The sequence below is a fragment of the Narcine bancroftii genome, chromosome 6 (genome assembly GCF_036971445.1).
Source record: "Narcine bancroftii isolate sNarBan1 chromosome 6, sNarBan1.hap1, whole genome shotgun sequence".
In the NCBI taxonomy this organism is placed as follows: Eukaryota; Metazoa; Chordata; class Chondrichthyes; order Torpediniformes; family Narcinidae; genus Narcine; species Narcine bancroftii.
The window spans coordinates 96,749,234-96,771,698 of record NC_091474.1 but is presented as its reverse complement, the minus strand read 5'-3'; the positions used below and the strand labels follow the sequence as shown (position 1 = coordinate 96,771,698).

Sequence of the window (22,465 nt, the reverse complement as noted above, 5' to 3'; positions counted from 1 at the left end):
TGCTTCCTGCTGACCAGCCAATGCTTTTGCTCTGCTGGTACCATTCCTGGAATTCCATGGGCTCTCATCCTGTTTACCACCTTGTGAAAGGGCTTTTGAAAGTCCAAATACACAACGTCCACTGCATCTCCCATGTTGATCCGACGTGAGCTCTTCGAAAAATTGCAATAGGTTTGTCAGGCATGATTTTCCTTTAGGAACCACAATGATTTGGGCCTATCTTTTCATGCACCTCCAGTATTCTCAACCTTGACAACTGACTCCAACAGCTTCCCAACCACCGACGTTAGGCAACAGATCTACAATTTCCTTTCTGCTGCCTGCTTCTTTCGTAAACAACGGAGTGACATTCTCAGGATCCTGCTAAAATCCATCAATTCCTGGAAGGTCATTACCTGTGGGGTCTGCTCCCCACAATGTCCCCTCAATCTCTACAGCTAAGGGGAGGTGACTGACAGGTGCCAGTCAAACCAAGATAGAGGCAAGAGAATAAACAGGGGCATATAGGGTGTGGTTGGAGATGGTAGGATCAGGTGATAGACTGAGACAAAAGCTACTGGGGCTGGTCCCTGATGGGAAGATGATAATAGAAATTTTTTGTGCGGACAGACAGATTGGACCAGAAAGGGAGGAAAGGTCCAGGAGGTGAAATGTGGGTGGGGGAGGATGGGATCTGAAGGGCGAGGGTGATGAGAATCCAGGTCAATGGGATGAGGCAGAATCACAGTACAGCACAGACGAGGTGGGCCTGTTTCTGTACTGTAGTGTTCTATGGTTCCATGGTTGGTGGGTGTGGGATGTGCAGGCTTGGGCCAGAGGCTGTGGAGAGGAGATCTCCTGATGGAATAAGATCTGCATCAAACTTGGGTGGCTTTCTCTGGAGCATTGGAGGCTGAGAGGAGACGGTTTATATAATCATGAGGGGCAGATGGGGTGGGCAGACAGGGACTTTTCCCCAGGGTACAAACCAAGTAGATTTCAGGTGAGTGGAAGAAAGTTTAAGGGAGATGTGCAGGGTAAGGTGGGTGCCAGGCATACTGATGGAAAACTTTATGATAGTTTAGACACACATAGAGAATGGAGGCAAATGGATAATGCGGAGGCAAAAGAGATTGTGTTTAACTTGGCATTGTGTTCAGCACAGATACTTGGGCCCTGGGATTCGGCACGAGGGACAAAAATTGCCCTAGAGTGAGAGAGGCTTGAAGGTTGGCATCAGGGAGGACGAGTGGAGGATGGAGTAACAGTGGTGGGACCGCGGGGGTGAACATCTCTCTGCTGTTGCTCAACAGGGAGAGACACTTCTATGGACGGAATTAATGTGGGACTTTATTATGAACCTCCTGCAAAATCCCAGCTTACCAGGTTTTCTAGAGGGCTCCAATGGATTTGTTCAGCTTGATTTCATTCAGTTAGTTGAGGCAGAATGGGATTCGAAGCACACAGAATGTCTCTTACAGCACAGTTGACTCTCTCCCATAGAACCCTCCTCGACACACCAGCTCTACACAGAACCCTCCTCGACACACCAGCTCTACACAGAACCCTCCTCGACACACCAGCTCTACACAGAACCCTCCTCGACACACCAGCTCTACACAGAACCCTCCTCGACACACCAGCTCTACACAGAACCCTCCTCGACACACCAGCTCTACACAGAACCCTCCTCGACACACCAGCTCTACACAGAACCCTCCTCGACACACCAGCTCTACACAGAACCCTCCTCGACACACCAGCTCTACACAGAACCCTCCTCGACACACCAGCTCTACACAGAACCCTCCTCGACACACCAGCTCTACACAGAACCCTCCTCTACACACCAGCTCTATATAGAACCCTCCTCTACACACCAGCTCTACATAGAACCCTCCTCTACACACCAGCTCTACACAGAACCCTCCTCTACACACCAGATGCCGCACTGACCACAAGGGACGTTTTCGCACCAATATTTGGGCTTTGCCAAAGAGATTTCCTTTGCTGAAATGTCACGGCTATTTTCCAGGCTCTCAATTTGTCTAAATTGCTGTCTGTCTTCACCTCAACACCCGGGTCTGGGGCAGGTAGGGAGATGGACAGTGCCACGGGTGGTTTTAGTGCTGGTGGGGGGGTGGCAGAGTCAGCTGCACAGTTAGCGGCCTTACCTCAAAGTGCTGGAAGACCAGGCCCACTTGGAAACGCTGGGCCACGGTGACAGTCCACGTGCATTCCTTTGATGGCTGGTATTCATCAGGGTAGTTGGGAGACTGGATCTGGCCCGAGTCCTTCTCCAGCACTCCTCCACAGATGGCTGCAACCAGAAAGAGAGCCCTGATCCTCCAGACACACAACTTCCACACTTGGAAGGCACAGCCTGCTTAGAGCCAGCGCTTTGGATCCACTGGTGAGATGATCTGACACAATTTGAGGTCTGGGATTCGGCATGAGGAACAAAAATGCCCTGGAGAGAGAGAGGCTTGAAGGTTGGCATCATGGAGGACGAGTGGATGATGGAGTGACAGTGTCCTAGGGACCGCGGTGGTGAACACCTCTCTGCTGTTGCTCAACGGGAAGAGACACTGGAAGCATGGGGCAGAGATGTCTGGTTTGCCCAGTGTGGGAGAAGACTGGGTGCCAGGTCCTCTGTAGAGTGGCTTTTCCTCTAACCTCAGGGCCAGCACAGGCTTTAAGCCTCAGGGAACCCAAGATGGCAGCATCTACACTTGGCAGGACAGATCATGAGGGGTGGGGGATCAGGAAGTCAGTGGCTGGCACGGGGCACCAGTGGAGAACACCCCTATTTGAGAAGGAGAAACCGGGGAGCAGACCCCACAGGGAGGAGACCAAGCAGCTCGGGGGCTGAAGGGCTCACACCAGGCCGGTGGTTGCTGGAGACTGGTTTGTGGGAACTGGTTACCATGACCTATGAGGGTGTCGATGGTGAACAGGGCTCCCAAGGGTCCTCAGGCACTGACAACCACCTGTTCATATCAGGGTTCCAGAACCGGGAGGTTAGGCCAAAGCTAAAATGGACAGGAGGCCATGCAGTCACTGAAGGCAAATCCACGGACCCTCAGTATCTTTGAAGCACACATTTTTGCTTCCCTTTCTTGTTGTTGGAGACACCGGGATGGTGGCCCCCATCAACATGACTCACGGTATAAACCTCCAGTATTGTGTACACAACAGAATGCTCAAAACTGGGAGAGTTGAAAGGTCCTGCCCCAGAGACCCCTGTGCCAGAGACCCCCTGCTTCAGGGTGCAGCAGTGAGAGGCTGGAGAGGAAGGGGGAATGGAGAGCAAGGCCAAGGAATCAGTCGCTGCAGGAAGCTGTTCCCTCTCCTTCCTGGGTTGGGAGGTTCCCCCACTCTGTGGGTCTGGGAAATGCCCCTACCCCACCCTCAGGACCTGTGAGGAGTTCCTGCCCCCACCTCCTGCACTCCGGGTCCCATCATCCCAGTTCCCGAGGCCCAGCACATTGACTCCCAGCCTCGCTGGAGGCTCCCCTTTGCCCGTCCAAGATCCACGTTTGCGGTGGAGCCTACCTTCGTATACAGCTGCAAATCCCTGGCCCACCCAGTTGTTACTGCTGCGGTATTCCACCCATAGCTGGCTGTCGCTGGAAACAATGGGTTCTGGATTCTTCCTGCCACAGAATCGGCCTGGGAGAACACACAAGATATAAAGTAATTCCAAGGGCACATTGTCCCTGGGAACAGCCCCTACAGATGGTGGGGGTGGTGGGGGGGGGGGAAGAGTGTCTCGTGGGGTGGAGTGGGGGATCAAAGGGCGAAGGGAGGGTCATAGGAGGAAGGGAGGGTTGTGGGGTGGAGGGAGTGTCACGGTGTGGAGTGGAAGTTGGGGTGGAGGGAAGGTGGCGGGGAAGGGATGGTTGCAGGGCAGAGGGAAGGACGTGGGGTGGGGGGAGGGTTTTGGGGTGGAGGGAGGGATATGGGGCAGAGTGAGGATCACACGGCGGGGGACACATTGGAAGGACGATGCACTTGTTGAGGCAGAACCACAGCGAATGTAATTGGCTCCCCTTCCACTGGTTCCTACGTTTGGGGACACCCTGTGTGGCCGGATGCTGGGACACCAGCAGCAATGCTCAGCATCTCCTGACCCACCTCACAGGGAGTCCTGCCTGGGAGCAGCCAGTAGCTAGTTCGACACAGTCGGCGGTGGGTGGGGGGAACAAATCCAGACCCATCGCTCTGCTCTGCCACTTCCCCAGGGGCCAGACCTTGACAACCCCAACCATGGCCAACCCACAGGAGGCCCGTAGTCCAGCCTCCATTCAACACCAGCCAGACTACTGGAGGACACCCTTGTCCCTCTGCCTGAAGCCTTGCTCGTCTACCCCACATCCCAGTGTCCTGTGGACACAAACACACCATCTCCCTCACAAGGGAGCGGGGGCCGGTGCTGGAGCCAGAACAGGAGGAGCACACCTTGGATGTGGCAGGGCAGGGGCGGTGTTGAAGTCCGCCATCACAACAGGAATAACCGTCTCCCCCAGGGAGACACGGGAGTGTCGGCTGCTGTGATTGTGGAAGGTCAGGGAAGGGAGGGCGATCCCAGCCAAGGGAGTCATTGACGCGATCAGAAATGTGGGGGCAATGGAAGAAGGGGTTTGGGGCTGGGGTCAGGAAGGTTGAGGAGGAGTGGGAAGAGGGGGGAGATGTAGGTGGGGGTTGGTGGGTGTAAACAGGGCAGACAGTGGGTTTTACCCATCGAAGATCCAAGACTGGGTGGCACGGTAAGTGTAGTGGTTAGCACAAGGCTATTGCAGAGTCAGCGACATGGGTTCGAATCCTGTGCTGTCTGAAAGGAGATCTCCCAATGATATCATGGGGACTTTTCCTCCATCCCACGTTCCGAAGATAAACAGGAGCAGTAAGTTTTAAATTTAGACATACAGCACGGTAACAGACCATTCCGGCCGAGTTCGTGCCGTCCAAATTCCCCAATTAACCTACAGCCCACATACGTTTTGAAGGGAGGGAGGAAACCCATGCAGGCATGGAGAGAAGGTACAAACTCCTAACAGCGTGGGATTCAAACCCGTTGCGCTAATCATCACATGGGTGTATTTGGGCAGCGGAGGCTCGTGAGCCGCAATGGCCCGTTACCGTGCTGTGCGTCTAATTTAATGGTGGCAACCCAGACAATGAAGAGGGAAGACTCCGGAGATCAGTGGACCGGCGCAGGGAGAGACCGTGTCCCTGCTGAGAAGAGGTCCAGGGTAGGATCCCACTGCAGGGACCAGTGAGTGGTTCTGGGAATGGGTGCTGATGGTGAGCAGGGCTCCCAAAGGGCTTTGGGCACAGACGGCTCCCTGATCGTATCAGGGGGGAGTGTCAGGGACCAATGGCCGAGGAGGGAGACGCCTAGAGCTTGGGGTCATTGTTGGACTGGACAAGAGGCTGTGTGGCCATGGAGGTTATGCGGGTGCAGGAGGAGGTGACATGGGGGGAGGTGACAGGATCCATGGACACTCAGTGTTTCTGAAGGGAAACCTCCCTCCTTCTCTTTCCAGCCTTGACAGGAGCGCTGGACTGTGGGGTCTATGGGCGTGCTGTTACTGGGGGAAGGAACGCGATGTGTGTATGTGCTTCATGAGTCAATAAATGCACGCTCAGTTGTGAACTAGTGCAGGGAAGGCCTAGGGCCTGAACACAACCTACCGAGGGGGATACTGCCCAACCCATGGTCTGGGGGAGGGGCGGGTTGGTGGATGGTTGAGGTTGGGCAGGGTTAGGGGAGGGGAAGGGATGGGTTGGAGGGGGAGGGTGGGGAGGAGTGGTTTGGCAGAGTGGTGGAGTTGGAGGGGAGTGGTGAGGTGGGGGAGTGGTCTAGTTTGGAAGAGGGGGTGGGGTGGGTAGACGGTCAGGCCTGGAGAGGAGGCAGTGTTGGGTGTGGGCGGGCAGGGGGAAGGGACGGACATATTTTGGAGTCGGTGGGTTGGGCGGTTGGCGCTATGGGAAAGGGTGTGCTTGGGGTAGATGTGGGATTGGAGAGGGGGGTGGATTTGAGAGGGAGGGATTAGGGAGGGGTGGGATTGGGGAAGGGGCGGGATTGAGGAGGGGGGTGGGATTGGAGAGGGGGGGGGCCTGGGAGGTTGTGTAATTAGGGGAGGGGCTGTGGTCGGAGAGATGGTGTGATTGGGAGAGAGTGTGGGGAGGTCAGGATCGAACCTGAGTTGTTGGCATTGGATCATCCATTCTGCCAACTGCACCTCAGTCTAGAGTATGCCTGGTGGTGGCAGGGTCTCTACTGACCGGGGACTGGGGTTATCGTCAGTGAGTGCACGTCTCCATTGGTGAAGTATCTGAACACTGAATGCCCAGCACCGAAGCACGGCGCACTGCCAGCTCAGACACTGCAGGGAACATGCAGACAGATAGCAGACAAGGAAAAGGTTGCCCTGGTTACAGCCAGGGCGAAAGATCGTACCCAGCAGTGGTGACTTCCTCCAGTACCCATTTCGTACCTCAATGTAATCATACCAGCAGAGACGGCTCTTGAACAAGTCCATGGCCGTGAAGTTTAGAATGATCTGCAAAACACAGGGCCCTTGCTTACAGATGACAGATATAGGAGCAGAAGGAGGCCCATCGGCCCATCCAGTTTGTTCCGCCATTCTATCATGAGCTGATCCATCCTCCCACTCAGCCCCACTCCCCGGCTTTCTCCGCCTAAGCCTTGATGCCTCAACTAAACAAATATCTGTCAATCTCTTCCTTAAATTCATCCAACGGCCCTTCCACAGCCGTCCTGTGGCAACGTTCCACCTGATTCGCGACCCTCTGACTAAAGAAACTTTTCCGGCACCCACACTGTCCCCCTCCACTTGGCAGCAACAGGTTCATATGGACATTCACGATTGCGGCGGTGTCACAACCACTCCTTGGAGCAGATTTCCTGCTGGTGGACCTTGAAGGGCAGCAATTGGTGCACACCAGGACTTTTCAAACTACGCCCCTGGAGGAAGCCAAGTTACCTGCCCCTCAGCTTGACTTTACGCTATCTGACAACGCATTCACGACACCCCTTTATCCTGAAGTTGTGCCCTCTTGTCCCAAATTCCCTACCTTGGGAAACATCCCTGTCACATCTACTCTATCCAGGCCTTTCAGAATGCCCACCCCAATACCTCATCCTTCTGTCCCTTTCATGTTCAAACCATCCAAACACTGGCCTAAACACTGTACAGTACAGGAATAGCCCCTTTAGGTCAACGTGTCTATGCTGAACAGAATGCCAAATTAAACTAAATTACATCTGCCTGCACATGATCCAATCCCTCCATCTCCAGACTCTGGTGTCTATCGAGAAGCCCTCTCCGACCTGCTGCAGCTGTTTCTACCACTACCCTTGGCAGCCCACCTCTCTCTATAAACTTTCCCCGCACATCTTTAAATGTTCCCCCTCTTGTCTATAATACACACCCTCAAATGTTTGACCTTTTTTGCCCTGGAGAATAGATTCCGAATGACCGTCCGATCCATCAGTCTCCCCTCCCTCTCCTACACTTCAGAGAAAATAGCCCAAGTTTGCCCAACCTCCTTCCATGACTCATCCCCCCAATGCAGGCAGAATCCTGGAACATCAGAACTGCTGTGTGGCCGAACCAAGGTTTTATATCACTGCCATTCTTACTCATACGCAATCTCCTGACTAATGAAGTCAAATATAATATGTGCCTTCTTTCCCACCACAACTCTTCCAACTCCTACAGCTACTTTGGCTACACTGTTTCATGCACATCCATTCCCTTCTCTCAATTCTTCCGTCTCCATCGCATCTGCACCCAGGATGAGGACTTCCATGCCAGATCTTCAGAGATGTCCTCCTTCTTTAAACCATGTGGCTTCCCCTCCACCACCATCAACTCAGCCCTCACCCGCATATTACCTGCACATCTACCCTGGCCCCCTCTGCCCCCACACGCAACATCTTCCTCTGCATTTCTGCCACCTACTACTTTATCTCACCATGAGACACATATTCCTCTCTCCGTGTTCTGCAGGGATCACTCCCTCTGTGACTCCCTTGTCCTCTCCTCCCTCCCTACTAATTGTCTCCCTGGGACCCACCCCTGTGACCGCAGGAGATGCTCCACTTGCGCCCACACCTCCTCCCTCACCACCATTCGAGGCCCCAAACAGTCCTTCCACGTGAAGGAACATTTCACTTGTGAATCTACAAGGGTCACTACTGCATCCAGTGCTCCTGTTGTGGTTTCCACTACGTCGGAGAGATTGGATGCAGACTGGGAGATCACTTTGTTGAGCATCTCGTCTCTGTCCGCCATTGTAGCGTGATCACCAATTTCAAATCCCCATCCCATTCCCTTGTTGGCATGTCTGTCCATGGTCTCATGCACTGCCAAACTGAGACCACCTGCAAATTGGAGGAACATCTCATCTTCCGACTGGGCATCCTCTAACTGGTTGGCATTAATATCGACTTCTCTGGTTTCCGTTAAAACCACCCCCCCTTCCCCTTGTCGTCCTTTCCACAGTTCTAACACTCTCTCTCTCTCTTCCCTTTCTCATCTCTCCTTTTAAAATCGATCAGAGCCAAAATCAATTCTCACCTCTCCTCTATTCATATCCAATTAACATCAACTGGTCTCCTCCCACAGCCAGTCTTCAGCTAACTGGCCAACCCACTGACATTTTCATCCAAGTCACGGATGTATATGACAAACACCAGGGGCCCGGGGGGGGGGGGGGGGGGGTGGGGTGGGGGCGTGGGAAGATGGTGTAAAAGGAAGACGTGTATTCCACCTTTCCCCAGCTGGATCATTAAATACCCGGTTTTTTAAAAGCATAAAAGTGGTTAAAAATATTTACAGTTCAAATAACAGTGATTTATGATGGCATCAAATGTGAAAAAATTTAAACCTCAGCTTCAGAAAAAAACTACCATATAAAAGTGCGGAAGAACTGAGGCCTACCTGCATAGCTGAATCCACGTAGTCGTCGTTGGGAGTCTCCAAGCCTCAGAGGACTCCAGCCTGTTCGAGTCTGACTCTGGCGCCGATCCTGCCTCCGCAAGTGGCGCCGCCACATTGGTGAACTCGGCCGTTGCCGACTCACGTTCACGTGAAGTCGTGCGCGCGGGTGGCACGGCCGATAAGGGGACCCGCGAACCCACGACCTCACTGGGCGGCCCAGTGGCGCGCAGTGTAGCATCGGAGGATGCTCCTGCACGTCCGACAGCTTTGCCTGGCCTGCATGGGGTGTCGTGGGTCCAAGAAGTCCTGGATAAAATGTGGACTATGGGGAAGCCCGAACGCCGGCGTCCCAAAGAGATCGGGGTGCCGGTGTCGGGTGTCCAGACCCGCAGCCGTTCAGCCAAAGGACCTATGATGACTGAGGAAGAAGAGGAACTTACCTTATTGGAATTCGTCCAGGAGGAGGAGCTTGCAGTTAAAGGAGGTGGATCTCAAAAAGTGGAAGTGGAATCTGGTTTACTGGTTTGGAAGGGATTGCTTGTCAAAAGCATAATATGTCAAAACAAATATCAACTCAAGTGAATCAAGAATTTATGGAGATGAAAATAAAATGAATACCTTGTGTGATGAAATGTCAACTGTGAAACTGTAGTTAAAAGTGATATTAATAGATGTATAAAATCAGTTGATACTGTGCAAGAAAACTAAGAAAATTGAAACAGCCTTTTCTGAGTATCAAAATCAGGTGGAACGTAACAGAGAAAAAATGGAAAAAGTGGAAGGTTCTTTTGTAGATTGGGGGATTCAAAAATGAGATTTAATGAAGAAGATTGATTCATTGGAAAATCAAAGTCGAAGGAATAATGTGAAAATAGCTGGTCTCCCAGAGGACATTGAAGGAGCTGACCCTATAAAAATTTTTAAGCACTGGATCCCAGAGGTGCTGGGTAAAGAGTTTTTTCCTGAAGGTTTGGAACTGGATAGGGCTCATAGAGCTCTGAGAAGAAAACCATTCCAGGACAAACACTGAGAGCAGTCTTGGTTCGTTGTTTAAAATATCAAGATAGAAATGATTTTATGTATGGCAGTACAGAATGCACAGCAGCATCGATCTCCATTAATGGTTCAAAGTAACAGTGTTCTTTTATGCCGATTTGAGGCAAGAGCTTATTAAAAGACGACGAGAATTTAATAGGGCCAAAGATGTTTTGTGGCGAAAAGGCTACAAGTTTGGTTTTTGTTATCCTGCAATTTTCTATGGAAATTTTCAATCTCAATTTTTTGAGAATGATCATGATGCTTTGGTTTTTGCTAATTCTTTGCTGGAATTGAGAAGAAATGGATGTTCTCCTCCATTGTCTCCTAAGAGGAGGGTAAATGGAAATGGGCATGGGAATGGAAAGTATGGAAAGAATGGAAATTGACACAAAGTCTTCTTGATGTTGAAGATCTGGAGCAGCATTGGGCTTGAAATCATTGGGCTGAATATATGGACTATATTCTATTGTGTTTGATTAAATAATAAATATGTATCTGGCTGGGGTGGGGGTGGATAACACTGAAAACTTTTATAGTCATCTGCTGCTAGTGGGTTTACCACACCCAGATTTTTAGGGTATTACTACCTTTGGGTGGTTTTTTTTTTGTGTTTTTCTGGGGGGGTTTTTTGAGGGTTTTTTTTCTTGGAAGAATTGTAGAGTGGAGCATTATTTTATAGTGTGTAAATATATTACTAGTTAAAAAATGTCTAAATTAAATTTTGTGACTTTTAATGTTCAGGGGTTAAATAATCAAATTAAGAGAAAGAGAATATTGGCTTATATAAAAAAAATGAAAATTTATATTGCTGTTTTACAAGAAACACATTTGACTGAAAAAGAACATTTAAAATTAAGAAGAGATTGGGTTGGTCATGTTTTTTCTTTTTTTAATTCTAAGGCAAGAGGAGTATCGATTTTGATTTATAAAAATTTACCATTTGAATTGGAATCTTTAGAGGGGTATGCTGGCAGAGTATTAAGAGTGAACTGTAAAATTTTTGCTGAATCTTGGAGTTTGTTGAATCTTTATGCCCCTAATATAGATGATGAGCAGTTTATTTCAGAAGCTTTTTTATTGTTAACTCAAGTTAATGAAAATGTTTTAGTTGGTGGTGATTTTAACTGTGTTTTGGATCCTTTATTGGATAGAAATCCAATGTATAAGGAAATCAAAGATGGCAACACAAATTAATGTGTTAATGAAAGATTCAAATTTGGTGGATATTTGGAGAAAAGTTAATCTTACAGAGAAAGATTTTTCTTTTTATTCTTCATGACATGATTCATTTTCTAGAACTGATTTATTTTTGGTATCAGGTAGAGTATTAAGAGCTGAATATAAAAGAGTTATATCAGATCATTCATTATTACTTTTTTCTTGTGAAAGTTCGGAGGCAGTACATCCATCATTTAGATGGAGGTTTAATGCAATGTTATTGAAAAAAACAGTTTGTCACTTTTGTTAAAGAGAAGATTTCTTTATTTTTGACCGAGAATGTTAATTCTGAGGATAGTCAGATGGGATGCTTTAAAATCTTATTTGAGGGGGCAAATTATTAGTTATTCTACGAAAGTTAAGAAACAATATATGGCAGAAAGTTTAGAGTTAGAAAATAAGATTGCTGAGTTAGAGAAAGATTTTCAGAAAGATGTAACAGAAGATTAAAAAAGTTGCATTAGCGAGGTTGAAATTACGTTATAATACTTTACAAACTTATCAGTTTGAATGCTTAATTAATCAATCTAAACAACGTTATTATGAGTTGGGGAAAGAGCTCATAAGGTTCTTGCTTGGTAATTGAAAGCCAAACAGACATCTCGGATTAATGCTGTTAAGAAGAATTCAAAAGTTACTCACAAACCTCAGGAAATGAATGACCAGTTTTATTCATTTTATCAAAAATTATATACTTCTGAGGGGAAACAGGATAATGATGCTATTGATTCTTATTTATCTAAATTAAAGTTACCGGTATTATATGGAAATGATGTTCAGGAATTGGAATCTTCATTTACAGATTTTGAAATTAAGGAAGCTATTCAGGAAATGCCTAATGGAAAGTCCCCAGGGGATGATGGATTCCCTGTGAAATTTTATAAAATTTTTTATGATGATTTTTCTAATGTATTTGGAGAAGTGTTGAATAAATTTACTGAAGATCAGAAGTTACCAGAATCATGTTCAAGTGCTTTAATAATTGTCTTTCCAAAAAAAGATAGAGATCCATTAAAAGTGTCTTCATATAGACCTATTTCTTCATTAAATGTAGATTATAAAATTATAGCAAAAGTATTAGCTAATAGATTTGCTAAGTATTTACCCAAATTGGTACATATTGATCAAACAGGTTTTATTAAGAATAGAAATGCATCAGACAATATATTTCAATTAATTACATTGGTTAACGCATATCAAAAGCTACCTAATCATGGTTGCATTAGATGCAGAAAAAGCTTTTGATAGGGTTGAGTGGGATTTTTAAATTCAGTGTTAGAGAAATTTAAATTTGGCCCTTTTTTTATTGGTTGGGTTAAGGGTTTATATACAAATCCGATTGCTAGGGTGGTGACAAATTGACAGATTTCTTCACCATTTAAATTGACTCATTCAACTCGACAGGGTTTCCCATTGTCACCAGCCTCATTTGCATTGGTTATTGAACCGTTAGCTCAGGCTATTAGACAAAATGAAGAAATTACAGGGATGAGAGTTAAGAATGAAGAATATAAAATTAATTCATTTGCGGACGATGTGTTGGTACACTTGATGGAACTGGAATGGTCGTTGAAAAAATTGCAAGAGTGTTTGTTGAAATTTGGAGAACTATCGGGATATAAAGTTAAATGGAATAAAAGTGAAATTTTACCAGTTGGAGTGGGAGATTATTCTGAATTTAAAACTATTACAGAATTAAGGTGGACAAGTAAAATTAAATATTTAGGTGTGTTTATGGATACTAATTATCAATCATTATATCAATTAGGGACCTATATTAAGATGGATTAAAGCAGATTTGATTAAGTGGAAAGAACTTCCATTAACTTTGATTGGTCGGGTTAATTGTACTAAAATGAATATTTTCCCTCAAATTCAATATTTATTTCAGTCAATACCTTGTTTACTTTCTAAGGGCTTTTTTCAAGATTTGAATAAAGCAGTGAGAGAGTTTTTATGGAAAGGTAAATTAGCTCAAGTGGCGTTGCATAGACTTAGATGGAAGTATGCATTGGGCAGATTACAATTACCACATTTTCAAGCAGCCCAGTTGGTTTGTTAGTAGATTGATGGATTTAGATCAACCTCCTAGCTGGGCTAAAGTGGAGATGACGTGTATTTCTAGGGTTGAGATACATGAATTTATATTTCATTGGAATTTGAATTTGTTACAGCAATATGATATGCCGACATTGAAACATTTGTTAAAGATTTGGATTAAAAAAAATAGAGTGTTATGGTCCAAAGATAAATTATCAATTTTAACTCCATTGTATAACAATCAGCTTATTCCTTTTTCAATGTTTAATAATCCTTTAAAGATTTGGGATTCGAAAGGTATAAAGACAATACAAGATTGTTTAGTAGAGGGGCAATTTCTTTCTTATAATCAATTGAGAGAAAGATTTGATATACCTGTAAATTCTTTGTTTGTGTATTATCAACCTAGGGCTTTGATAAAAGATAATTATGGTAGAGAGACGATTTTACCTGTCGAGATTTGAATCTTTGATTTTCTCTATAATGAAAAAGGGTTATGTTTCAGTTATGTATAATTTGTTACAAGATAGTATGGATAAACCAGATTGGGAGAAATCTAAACTTAAATGGGAGAGTGATTTAGAATTTATTTTTCCCGAAGATGACTGGGCGAATATGTGTCAGGACAATGCAATTAAATTGACTAATGTAAGATATGGAATGGTTAATTATAATTTTTTACATCAATTATAATTGACCCCGGAAAAGTTAAAACAAATGGGTTTAGTAATTTGGATTCTTGTTTTAGATGTGCCTCATGTATTGGAACTTTTCTACATGCTGTTTGGAATTGTGTTAAAGTGCAATAATTTTGGCAAGGAATTAAAGTAGTTTTGGAGAAATTATATAATTTTATATTACCATTAGATCCAATGATTTTCTTGATGGGAAATTTGTATTCATTAAGGGGAATGGGATTGGATAAAATTCAAATTGCTTTTGTACGTTTGGTGTTATCAGTAGCGCGTAAATGTGTTGCTAGTACTTGGAAAGATGATACTGAAATTAATATAGCACGTTGACATAATGAATTGAAAGTATGTATTGTTATGGAAAAAATATTTATAATTTACATGAATGATAATTATTCTTCTTTTGTTAGTAAGTGGTCTCCATATTTGAAATATATGCATTTAGATATACTTTGAAATGTTATTAACAGTTTTATAATATTTTCTTTTCTATATATATATGTTAGGTTTTTCAGTTGGTTGTTTTTCCAGACTCTTTTGTGTAGTCTTCCAAAGGCGCTATTTGCCTTGGCGAGTCTGTTGTCTATCTCATTGTCGATCCTTGCATCTGATGAAATGGTGCAGCCGAGATAGGTAAACTGGTTGACCGTTTTGAGTTTTGTGTGCCCGATGGAGATGTGGGGGGGCTGGTAGTCATGGTGGGGAGCTGGCTGATGGAGGACCTCAGTTTTCTTCAGGCTGACTTCCAGGCCAAACATTTTGGCAGTTTCCGCAAAACAGGACGTCAAGAGCTGAAGAGCTGGCTCTGAATGGGCAACTAAAGCGCCATCATCTGCAAAGAGTAGTTCACGGACAAGTTGCTCTTGTGTCTTGGTGTGAGCTTGCAGGCGCCTCAGAATGAAGAGACTGCCATCCATGCATTACCGGATGTAAACAGCGTCTTCATTGTTGAGGTCTTTCATGGCTTGGTTCAGCATCGTGCTGAAGAAGATTGAAAAGAGGGTTGGTGCGAGAACGCAGCCTTGCTTCACGCCATTGTTAATGGAGAAGGGTTCAGAGAGCTCATGGCTGTAACTGACCCGACCTTGTTGGTTTTCGTGCAGTTGGATAACCATGTTGAGGAACTTTGGGGGGCATCCGATGTGCTCTAGTATTTGCCAAAGCCCTTTCCTGCGCATGGTGTCGAAGGCTTTGGTGACCGTTTAAGAAATTCTCGGCGACACTAGGTATTATTCTATTTTGGAGAATCCTAGCGAAGATTTTGCCTGCAATGGAGAGCAGCGTGATTCCCCTGTAGTTTGAGCAGTCTGATTTCTCGCCTTTGTTTTTGTACAGGGTGATGATGATGGCATCACGAAGGTCCTGAGGCAGTTTTCCTTGGTCCCAACAAAGCTTGAAAAACTCATGCAGTTTGACATGCAGAATTTTGCCGCCAGCCTTCCAGACCTCTGGGGGGATTCCATCCATACCTGCTGCTTTGCCACTTTTCAGTTGTTCAATTGCCTTATATGTCTCTTCCTGGGTGAGAACCTCATCCAGCTCCAGCCTTAGGGGCTGTTGAGGGAGCTGGAGCAGGGCGGAATCTTGGACTGAGCGGTTGGCACTGAAAAGAGATTGGAAGTGTTCTGACCATCGGTTGAGGATGGAGATCTTGTCGCTGAGGAGGACTCTGCCGTCTGAGCTGCGCAGCGGGCTTGGAGTTTGGGTGAGGGGCCGTACACAGCCTTTAGAGCCTCGTAAAAACCCCTGAAGTTGCCAATATCCGCGCTGAGCTGGGTTCGTTTGGCGAGGCTAGTCCACCACTCATTTTGGATCTCCCGGAGTTTGCGCTGAAGATGGCTGCATGCGCGACGGAAAGCTTGTTTCTTCTCTGGCCAGGAAGGCTTTGTAAGGTGAGCCTGGTGGGCAGCTCGCTTCTTTGCCAGCAGCTCCTGGATTTCCTGGCTGTTTTCGTCGAACCAGTCCTTGTTTTTCCTGGAGGAGAAGCCCAGTACCTCTTCAGTGGATTGCAGTATGGTAGTCTTCAGCTGATCCCAGAGGGTTTCAGGGGACGAGTCCGTGAGGCGGATTGCATCCTCTAGCTTTGCTTTGAGGTTTGCCTGGAAGTTTCCTCTCACTTCGTCTGACTGCAGGTTTCCATCATTGAACCTCTTTCTGGGGGCTTTACTGTTCCTGGGCTTTGGCTTGAAGTGAAGGTTGAGCTTGCAGCGAATCAGCCGGTGGTCAGTGTGGCATTCCGCGCATCCTCAACATTCATTGGAGCGACTTCATCCCTAACATCGAAGTACTCGAGATGGCAGAGGCAGACAGCATTGAATCCATGCTGCTGAAGATCCAACTGCGCTGGGTAGGTCACGTCTCCAGAATGGAGGACCATCGCCTTCCCAAGATCATGTTATATGGCGAGCTCTCCACTGGCCACCGTGACAGAGGTGCACCAAAGAAGAGGTACAAGGACTGCCTAAAGAAATCTCTTGGTGCCTGCCATATTGACCACCGCCAGTGAGCTGATATCGCCTCAAACCGTGCATCTTGGTGCCTCACAGTTCGGCGGGCAACAACCTCCTTTGAAGAAGACCGCAGAGCCCACCTCACTGACAAAAGACAAAGGAGGAAAAACCCAACACCCAACCCCAACCAACCAATTTTCCCTTGCAACCGCTGCAACCGTGTCTGCCTGTCCCGCATCAGACTTGTCAGCCACAAACGAGCCTGCAGCTGCGTGGACATTTTACCCCCTCCATAAATCTTTGTCCGTGAAGCCAAGCCAAAGAAAGAAGATATATATATATATATATATATATATTATATATATATATAATCTATTTTTTTTTTGCTCCCCTTAAGGGTGTTGGCTGAAAGGGTGGGAGGGTGGGGTGGGTGTTAATATCTTTGAAAAATCTTTTTTTTATTATGTTATGGTTTTGTTATCTTTTAAATAAAGTTTGGAAAAAAAACACTAGGGCCCCAACTCCAATCCTTGAAGAACACTGCTGGGGGAGGAGTCCAGATGATATTAATTGGATATAATAAGAGGAGAGGAGAGAATTGATTTTAGCTCTGATCGATTTTGATGGGAAAAGGAAGAGAGAGAGAGGGTGTCAGAGCTGTGGGAAGGACGACAAGGGGAGGAGGGGGTTCACATCAAGAAGTTAGGTGCTGACTTGGCCTTCCTACAGGAGGCGCAATCTGAACATCTGAAATTAAAGAGAGGGCTGGCTGGCCAGGTCATTGCATCCTCTTTTAATTCAAAAGGGGAATGGCAATATTAGTAGGGAAGAATCTCCCATATGGACTGCAAGACGTGACTACTAATCCAGCAGGCAGGTACATCCTGGTGCACTGTGAGATAAATTCAGAACACTGGACCCTGATAACAACAAGTTTCTTAGAGACAACTTTTTAAGATTGGCTGATTTTCATGAAAACATTCTGGTGGGCAGAGACTTTAACTGTTGTTTGGATCCGGCTCTAAAGCAGCTGAAGCTGTACTGGGCTTAATGGGAGAGCTGAATTTAATGGACATCTGGAGGAGGCTTCATCTGGGGGACAGGGATTTTTCCTTCTCTTCAAGGCAATACAACTTCTACAAGGATAGATTTATTTTTGACTTCAACTCAATTGCAGAGTACGATCGAAGGAATCGAATACAAAGCGAGGCTTTTATCAGACCATTCACCTCTTGTATTGACCATTCATATGTCAGATGGTGCCTTAATAATTTGCTGTTGAAAAGGCTAGAGTTTTAAAAATTTTATTCAGATGTGGTAGCGCGCATCTCTTGTCGCGAACCAGCCCTGCTTGTATCACCGCGTTGGAGGGGCAGCTGAAGGAAGATGGTGCTGTTGGGGCCCACTTGCGCCCCGGGCAATGTGATGACGTCACCGCCGTGTGGGGTGGAACTCCCATTGGCCTTAAAGGGGAGCGTGCGAAATTCAAATAAACAGCTCAACTGAAATCTCCACCGTGTCCTGTGATGTGTTTCTGTGTGGTGTAGCAGCCGCTACATTGGTGACCCCGCAGAGCCCAGATGTTATCTGGTCTCCAACTATGGATTCGTCGGTGAAAAGTGCTGTGTCCATGAAACTCCCCCCCCCCCCCACAACATTTGGACTCATCGACCTCGCTCGTGGCCCGCGCAGGCGGAGGCGCAGTTTCATCTCAGACAGATCTCCCCTGCACATGGACCCAAAGGTCTCTGGGGGTTGGTGCCTGTGTGGGGACTACCGCCGGCTCAACAATGCAACCACACCTGACCAATACCCCCATCCCCCACATAAAGGACTTCGAGGGACACGCACTGCGCTGCAGAAATGGCACAAGGGTCGCAAAGTTCACTCTCCCTAGATAGGTTTCTATCTGTAGTTGGGGCTGAGGACCCCCCCACCGGATCATCCCCAGTCTGTCCCGACCCCACCTGCCCCAAAAGGGTGTGACAGTGAGTATGAGCAATGCCCTGCCTGTACCAGCCCTGGTAACAGTGAAAGACATATGTGGTGAATGCCTGAATCTCTCTGCTCTGGGGTCATGGAGGCTGGGTCACTGGGTTACATAAACCGAGAAGCTGTGATTGTTGTGAAAACTTAGAAATGCTGGAGGAACTCAGCTGGTCTCGCAGCGTCCGTGGGAGGTAAAGAGATATTACCACTGTTTTGGGACTGAAGGCATAAGCAAAAATGACAGGCGTCTGTGGTGATGGCTGTGAGGGAGAGGAGTCCAGACCAACAGACAAAAGGGTCTAATTGGATCTGATAAGAGGATGGGGAGAATGATTTTGGCTCTGTGAAAGGAGACAGAGGGAAAAGGGAAGAGAGAGAGAGACAAAGCTGGGGAAGGGTGATGGGGAAGAAGATTTGGGGGGGGAGTGTGGTTATTAGAAACTGGAGGTTAATTATAATGCCATCCAGTTGGAGGGTGTCCAGGGAGAAGATGAGGTGGTATTCCTTCAATTTGTAGGAGATCTCAGTCTGGCAGTGCACGAGTTCTTCCAATTTGTGTGTGCAACTGAGACCACAACCCCTCATCTTCCATCTGGGTACCCTCCAACTGGATGGCATTATAATCAACCTCCAGTTTCTGATAACAAAAACCTCTCTGGTTCTGTTAGAAATCTGCGCACGCCCCCCCCCCAATCTTTACTCCATCTCGTGTCTCCTGTCCTGTTATCACATTGCCTGCTGACTATATAAACCGAGAGGAGTGGGAAAAGATCAGACATGGTGATATTTGAATGGTAGACCAGGATCGATGGGACAAAGGGCCAACTCACACTCTCATTTACCTACCTACATGATACTGACTCATCTCTGCGTCATTATGGGTGTAAATAAAGAACAACATTTCCCAGCATGCAATGTGCACGGTTGGGCAGAAAGAGGAAGTGACATATGAAGGGAAGTTAGTTGAAGCAGCTCAAGGAGAATAAAGTCAGTTAACTGATAAAACCACGTAAAGTCATTCTTCTTGACAGAACAAGCATGAGTCATCCTACACCAATGGAGTTTACAGGCAATCAAGCTGATAATTGGAAATGCTTCAAACAGCGATTCAACATTTATTTAGAAGCTGGTGGAATGGGAGAGATTGATGGAAAACAGAAAGCATATGACAGGTGAAGATGCCTTGGACATCTATAACAGTTTTCAAATCGATGAGCCAGCTTTCACGATGGACACTCTGATAACAAATGAGGAGTAAAAATGTCACGTTTGAGAGATTCAAGTTTTTCTCCTATGACCAGAAATAAAGTATGAACTTTAACCAATATCAGAAAGCCTTTGATAAGTTCCCACAAAGATTAGTGAGCAAAATTGAGCATATGTCACAGGTACACAATCCTTATCCGGAACCCTTGGGGATCAGTGTGTTCCAAATTTTGGATTTTGCCGGATTTCAGTACAAAAGCCAGCTGCCCCAGATTTAAGCCCACCCGAATTGTGCTGCCGTAACCACCCCTTTCCAGTCGTGTTGCCATCTCTCTCCCCCTCGCCCGCCGGAGTCACACTGCCATCTCTCCCTCCCACCCACCCAAGTTGCACTGTTGTCTCTTCCCCCTGCCCACTCGCACAAGTCGTGCTGCCGTCTCTCTCTCCCCCCTGCCTACCCGAGTCGCACTGCCATCTCTCTCCCCCCGCCCACCCGAGTCACACTGCTGTCTCTCCCTCCCCCGCCCGAGTCGCAGTGTCGTCTCTTCCCCCCGCCCACCCGCACAAGTCGTACTGCTGTCTCTCTCCCCCCTGTCTACCCGAGTCGCACTGCCGTCTCTCTCCCCCCGCCCACCCGAGTCGTGCTGCTATCTCTCCCCCCCCCCACCCCGCCCAATCCAGTCTCACTGCTGTCTCTCTCTCTCCCTCCGTTGTACCAGCACCAGGAAACAAATGTCAGTTTTTGGAGCTTTCCGGATTTTAGATGTCAGGACAAAGGATTGTGCACCTGTATTGGGGTTAGGGTACTGACATGGATAGAAAATTGGTTGGCAGATAGGAAACGTTAGGGATTAACTGGTCCCTTTCAGGATGGAAGGCAGTGACTAGTGGGGTACTGCAAGGCTCGGTGCTGGGACAGCAGCTATTTACAATATACACTAATGATTTAGATGAAGGGATTAAAAGTAATATTAGCAAATTTGCAGATGACACAAAGCTGGGTGGCCGTGTAAAATGTGAGGAGATGGTTATGAGAATGCAGGGGACTTGGACAGGTTGGTGAGTGGACTGTTCATTTTAACATGGATAAAAGTGAGGTTATCCACCTTGTGGCAAGAACATGAAGGCAGATTTGCTACCTGAATGGTGTCAAATTAGGAAAAGAGGAAGTACAACGAGATCTTGGTGCTCTTGTCCATCAGTCACTGAAAGTAAGTTTGCAGGTACAGCAGGCAATGAAGAAAGTTAATGGCATGTTGGCCTTCATCACGGGGGAGTTGAGTATAGGAGCAGAGAGGACCTCCTGCAGTTGTACTGGGCCTGGTGTGACTACTCCTGGAGTATAGCATGCAGTTTTGGTCTCCTGGTTTGAGGAAGGACATTCTTGCTGTTGAGGGAGTACGGTGTAAGTTCATGAGGTTGGTTCCCGGGATGGCAGGATTGTCCTATGTTGAAAGACTGGAGCGACTGGGATACATTGGAATTTAGAAGGATGAGAGGGGATCTGAATGAAGCATGTAAGATTATTAAGGAAATAGGCACATTAGAGGTAGGAAACACGTTCCTGATGTAGGGGGAGTCCAGAACCAGAGGCCATAGTTTAAGATTAAGGGGTAAGCCATTCAGAACAGAGTTGAGGAAAAACTTTTTCACCCAGAGAGTTGTGGATGTGTGGAATGTTCTGCCTCAGAAGGCAGTGGAGGCCAATTCTCTGGATGCTTTCAAGAAAGAGTTAGCTAGAGCTCTTAACGATAGCGGAGTTGAAGGATATGGGGAGAAGGCAGGTACAGGGAACTGATTGGGGATGATCAGCCATGATCACAGTGAATGGCGGTGCTGGCTTGAAGGGCTGAATGGGCTACTCCTGCACCTATCGTCTATTAGCCAAGCTTAACACACTATGAACTTGGGGATTAGAAAAATTCCCTCATTAAAGACAAAAATAGTTCGCGAAATCCCAGATAATGGACTTAGAGAAAGATTTGCGTGAAAAAGATTTGACTCTGGAAAAGGCTGTGAATATGTGTAGGGAGCAGAGACCACACGAGCACAAATTGAGGATGGACACAACAGTGCATGCAATGAAAACAGATAAGCAGAGACCAGGAGCTTCTCAAAGCAACAACTGGAAAATAAGTTGGCAAATAATGATGCCTTCTTATGCCAGCTAGAAGACAAAACAGTTACAGGAAGGTCTGGAACTGGCTGAACAGAAACTGCAGCAAACAATGAAGCTCAGTTGTATAATGGATATGTCGAAGCCCAAAATAAGAAAATAAGAGAGTGAATAAATATTTGGATGAGATTGTGAAAGAAGTGGAGATGAAAGTTCTGCTTCTGAAACGCCAGCGTGAAGAATATGAACATGTGCAGAAGTCTGCGGCAAACCTCTCAGCTAAATTAGAAAAAACCATGAAGGAAATTCGCCATTTACAAAAATGCTTCATTATTCAGCAGGGAGAATCAGAGATGCAAAGTGCAAATGTCTGATCTTTCACAGCAGAATAGGGGGTTTTTGATGGAACTAGACGATGCGCGAGGAAATCATATTTTACGTGAGGAAGACATGAATTTTGCCAACATAAGCAGTCCCTCTGAAGTGATGTTGTAATGTTGAGGAACTGCAACAGGAACCCTTCCACGGATTTCTGAACTTCAGCTGAATGTTGCAGATGCTCTGAATGAACTTGACCAACTTCTTGATGCAACTAGTGGAAAGAGTTGGACAACAGAATGTTTTTTAAAGGGAAAAAAAATGTGTAAATAAGAACTATATTTCCCAGCATGCATTGTGCACAGTTGGGTGGAAACAGGAAGTGACATATGAAGGGAAGGTGGCTGAAGCAGCTCAAGGAAAATAAAGCTGATAACTGATAAA

The 22,465-nt window shown here is 46.6% G+C and overlaps 1 protein-coding gene across 1 annotated transcript in view; it reads right to left on the bottom strand.

Moving 5' to 3' along the window:
• Positions 1-22,465, bottom strand: part of LOC138736383 (tolloid-like protein 2) — a 106,709-nt gene that overhangs the window by 27,323 nt on the left and 56,921 nt on the right. Inside the window, exons 9-11 of the mRNA XM_069885841.1 lie at positions 6,446-6,548; positions 3,535-3,651; positions 2,154-2,299 (exon numbers count right to left, since the gene is read on the bottom strand). Of these exons, the coding sequence (XP_069741942.1) occupies positions 2,154-2,299; positions 3,535-3,651; positions 6,446-6,548 (366 nt within the window). The remainder of the gene's footprint in view (positions 1-2,153; positions 2,300-3,534; positions 3,652-6,445; positions 6,549-22,465) is intronic.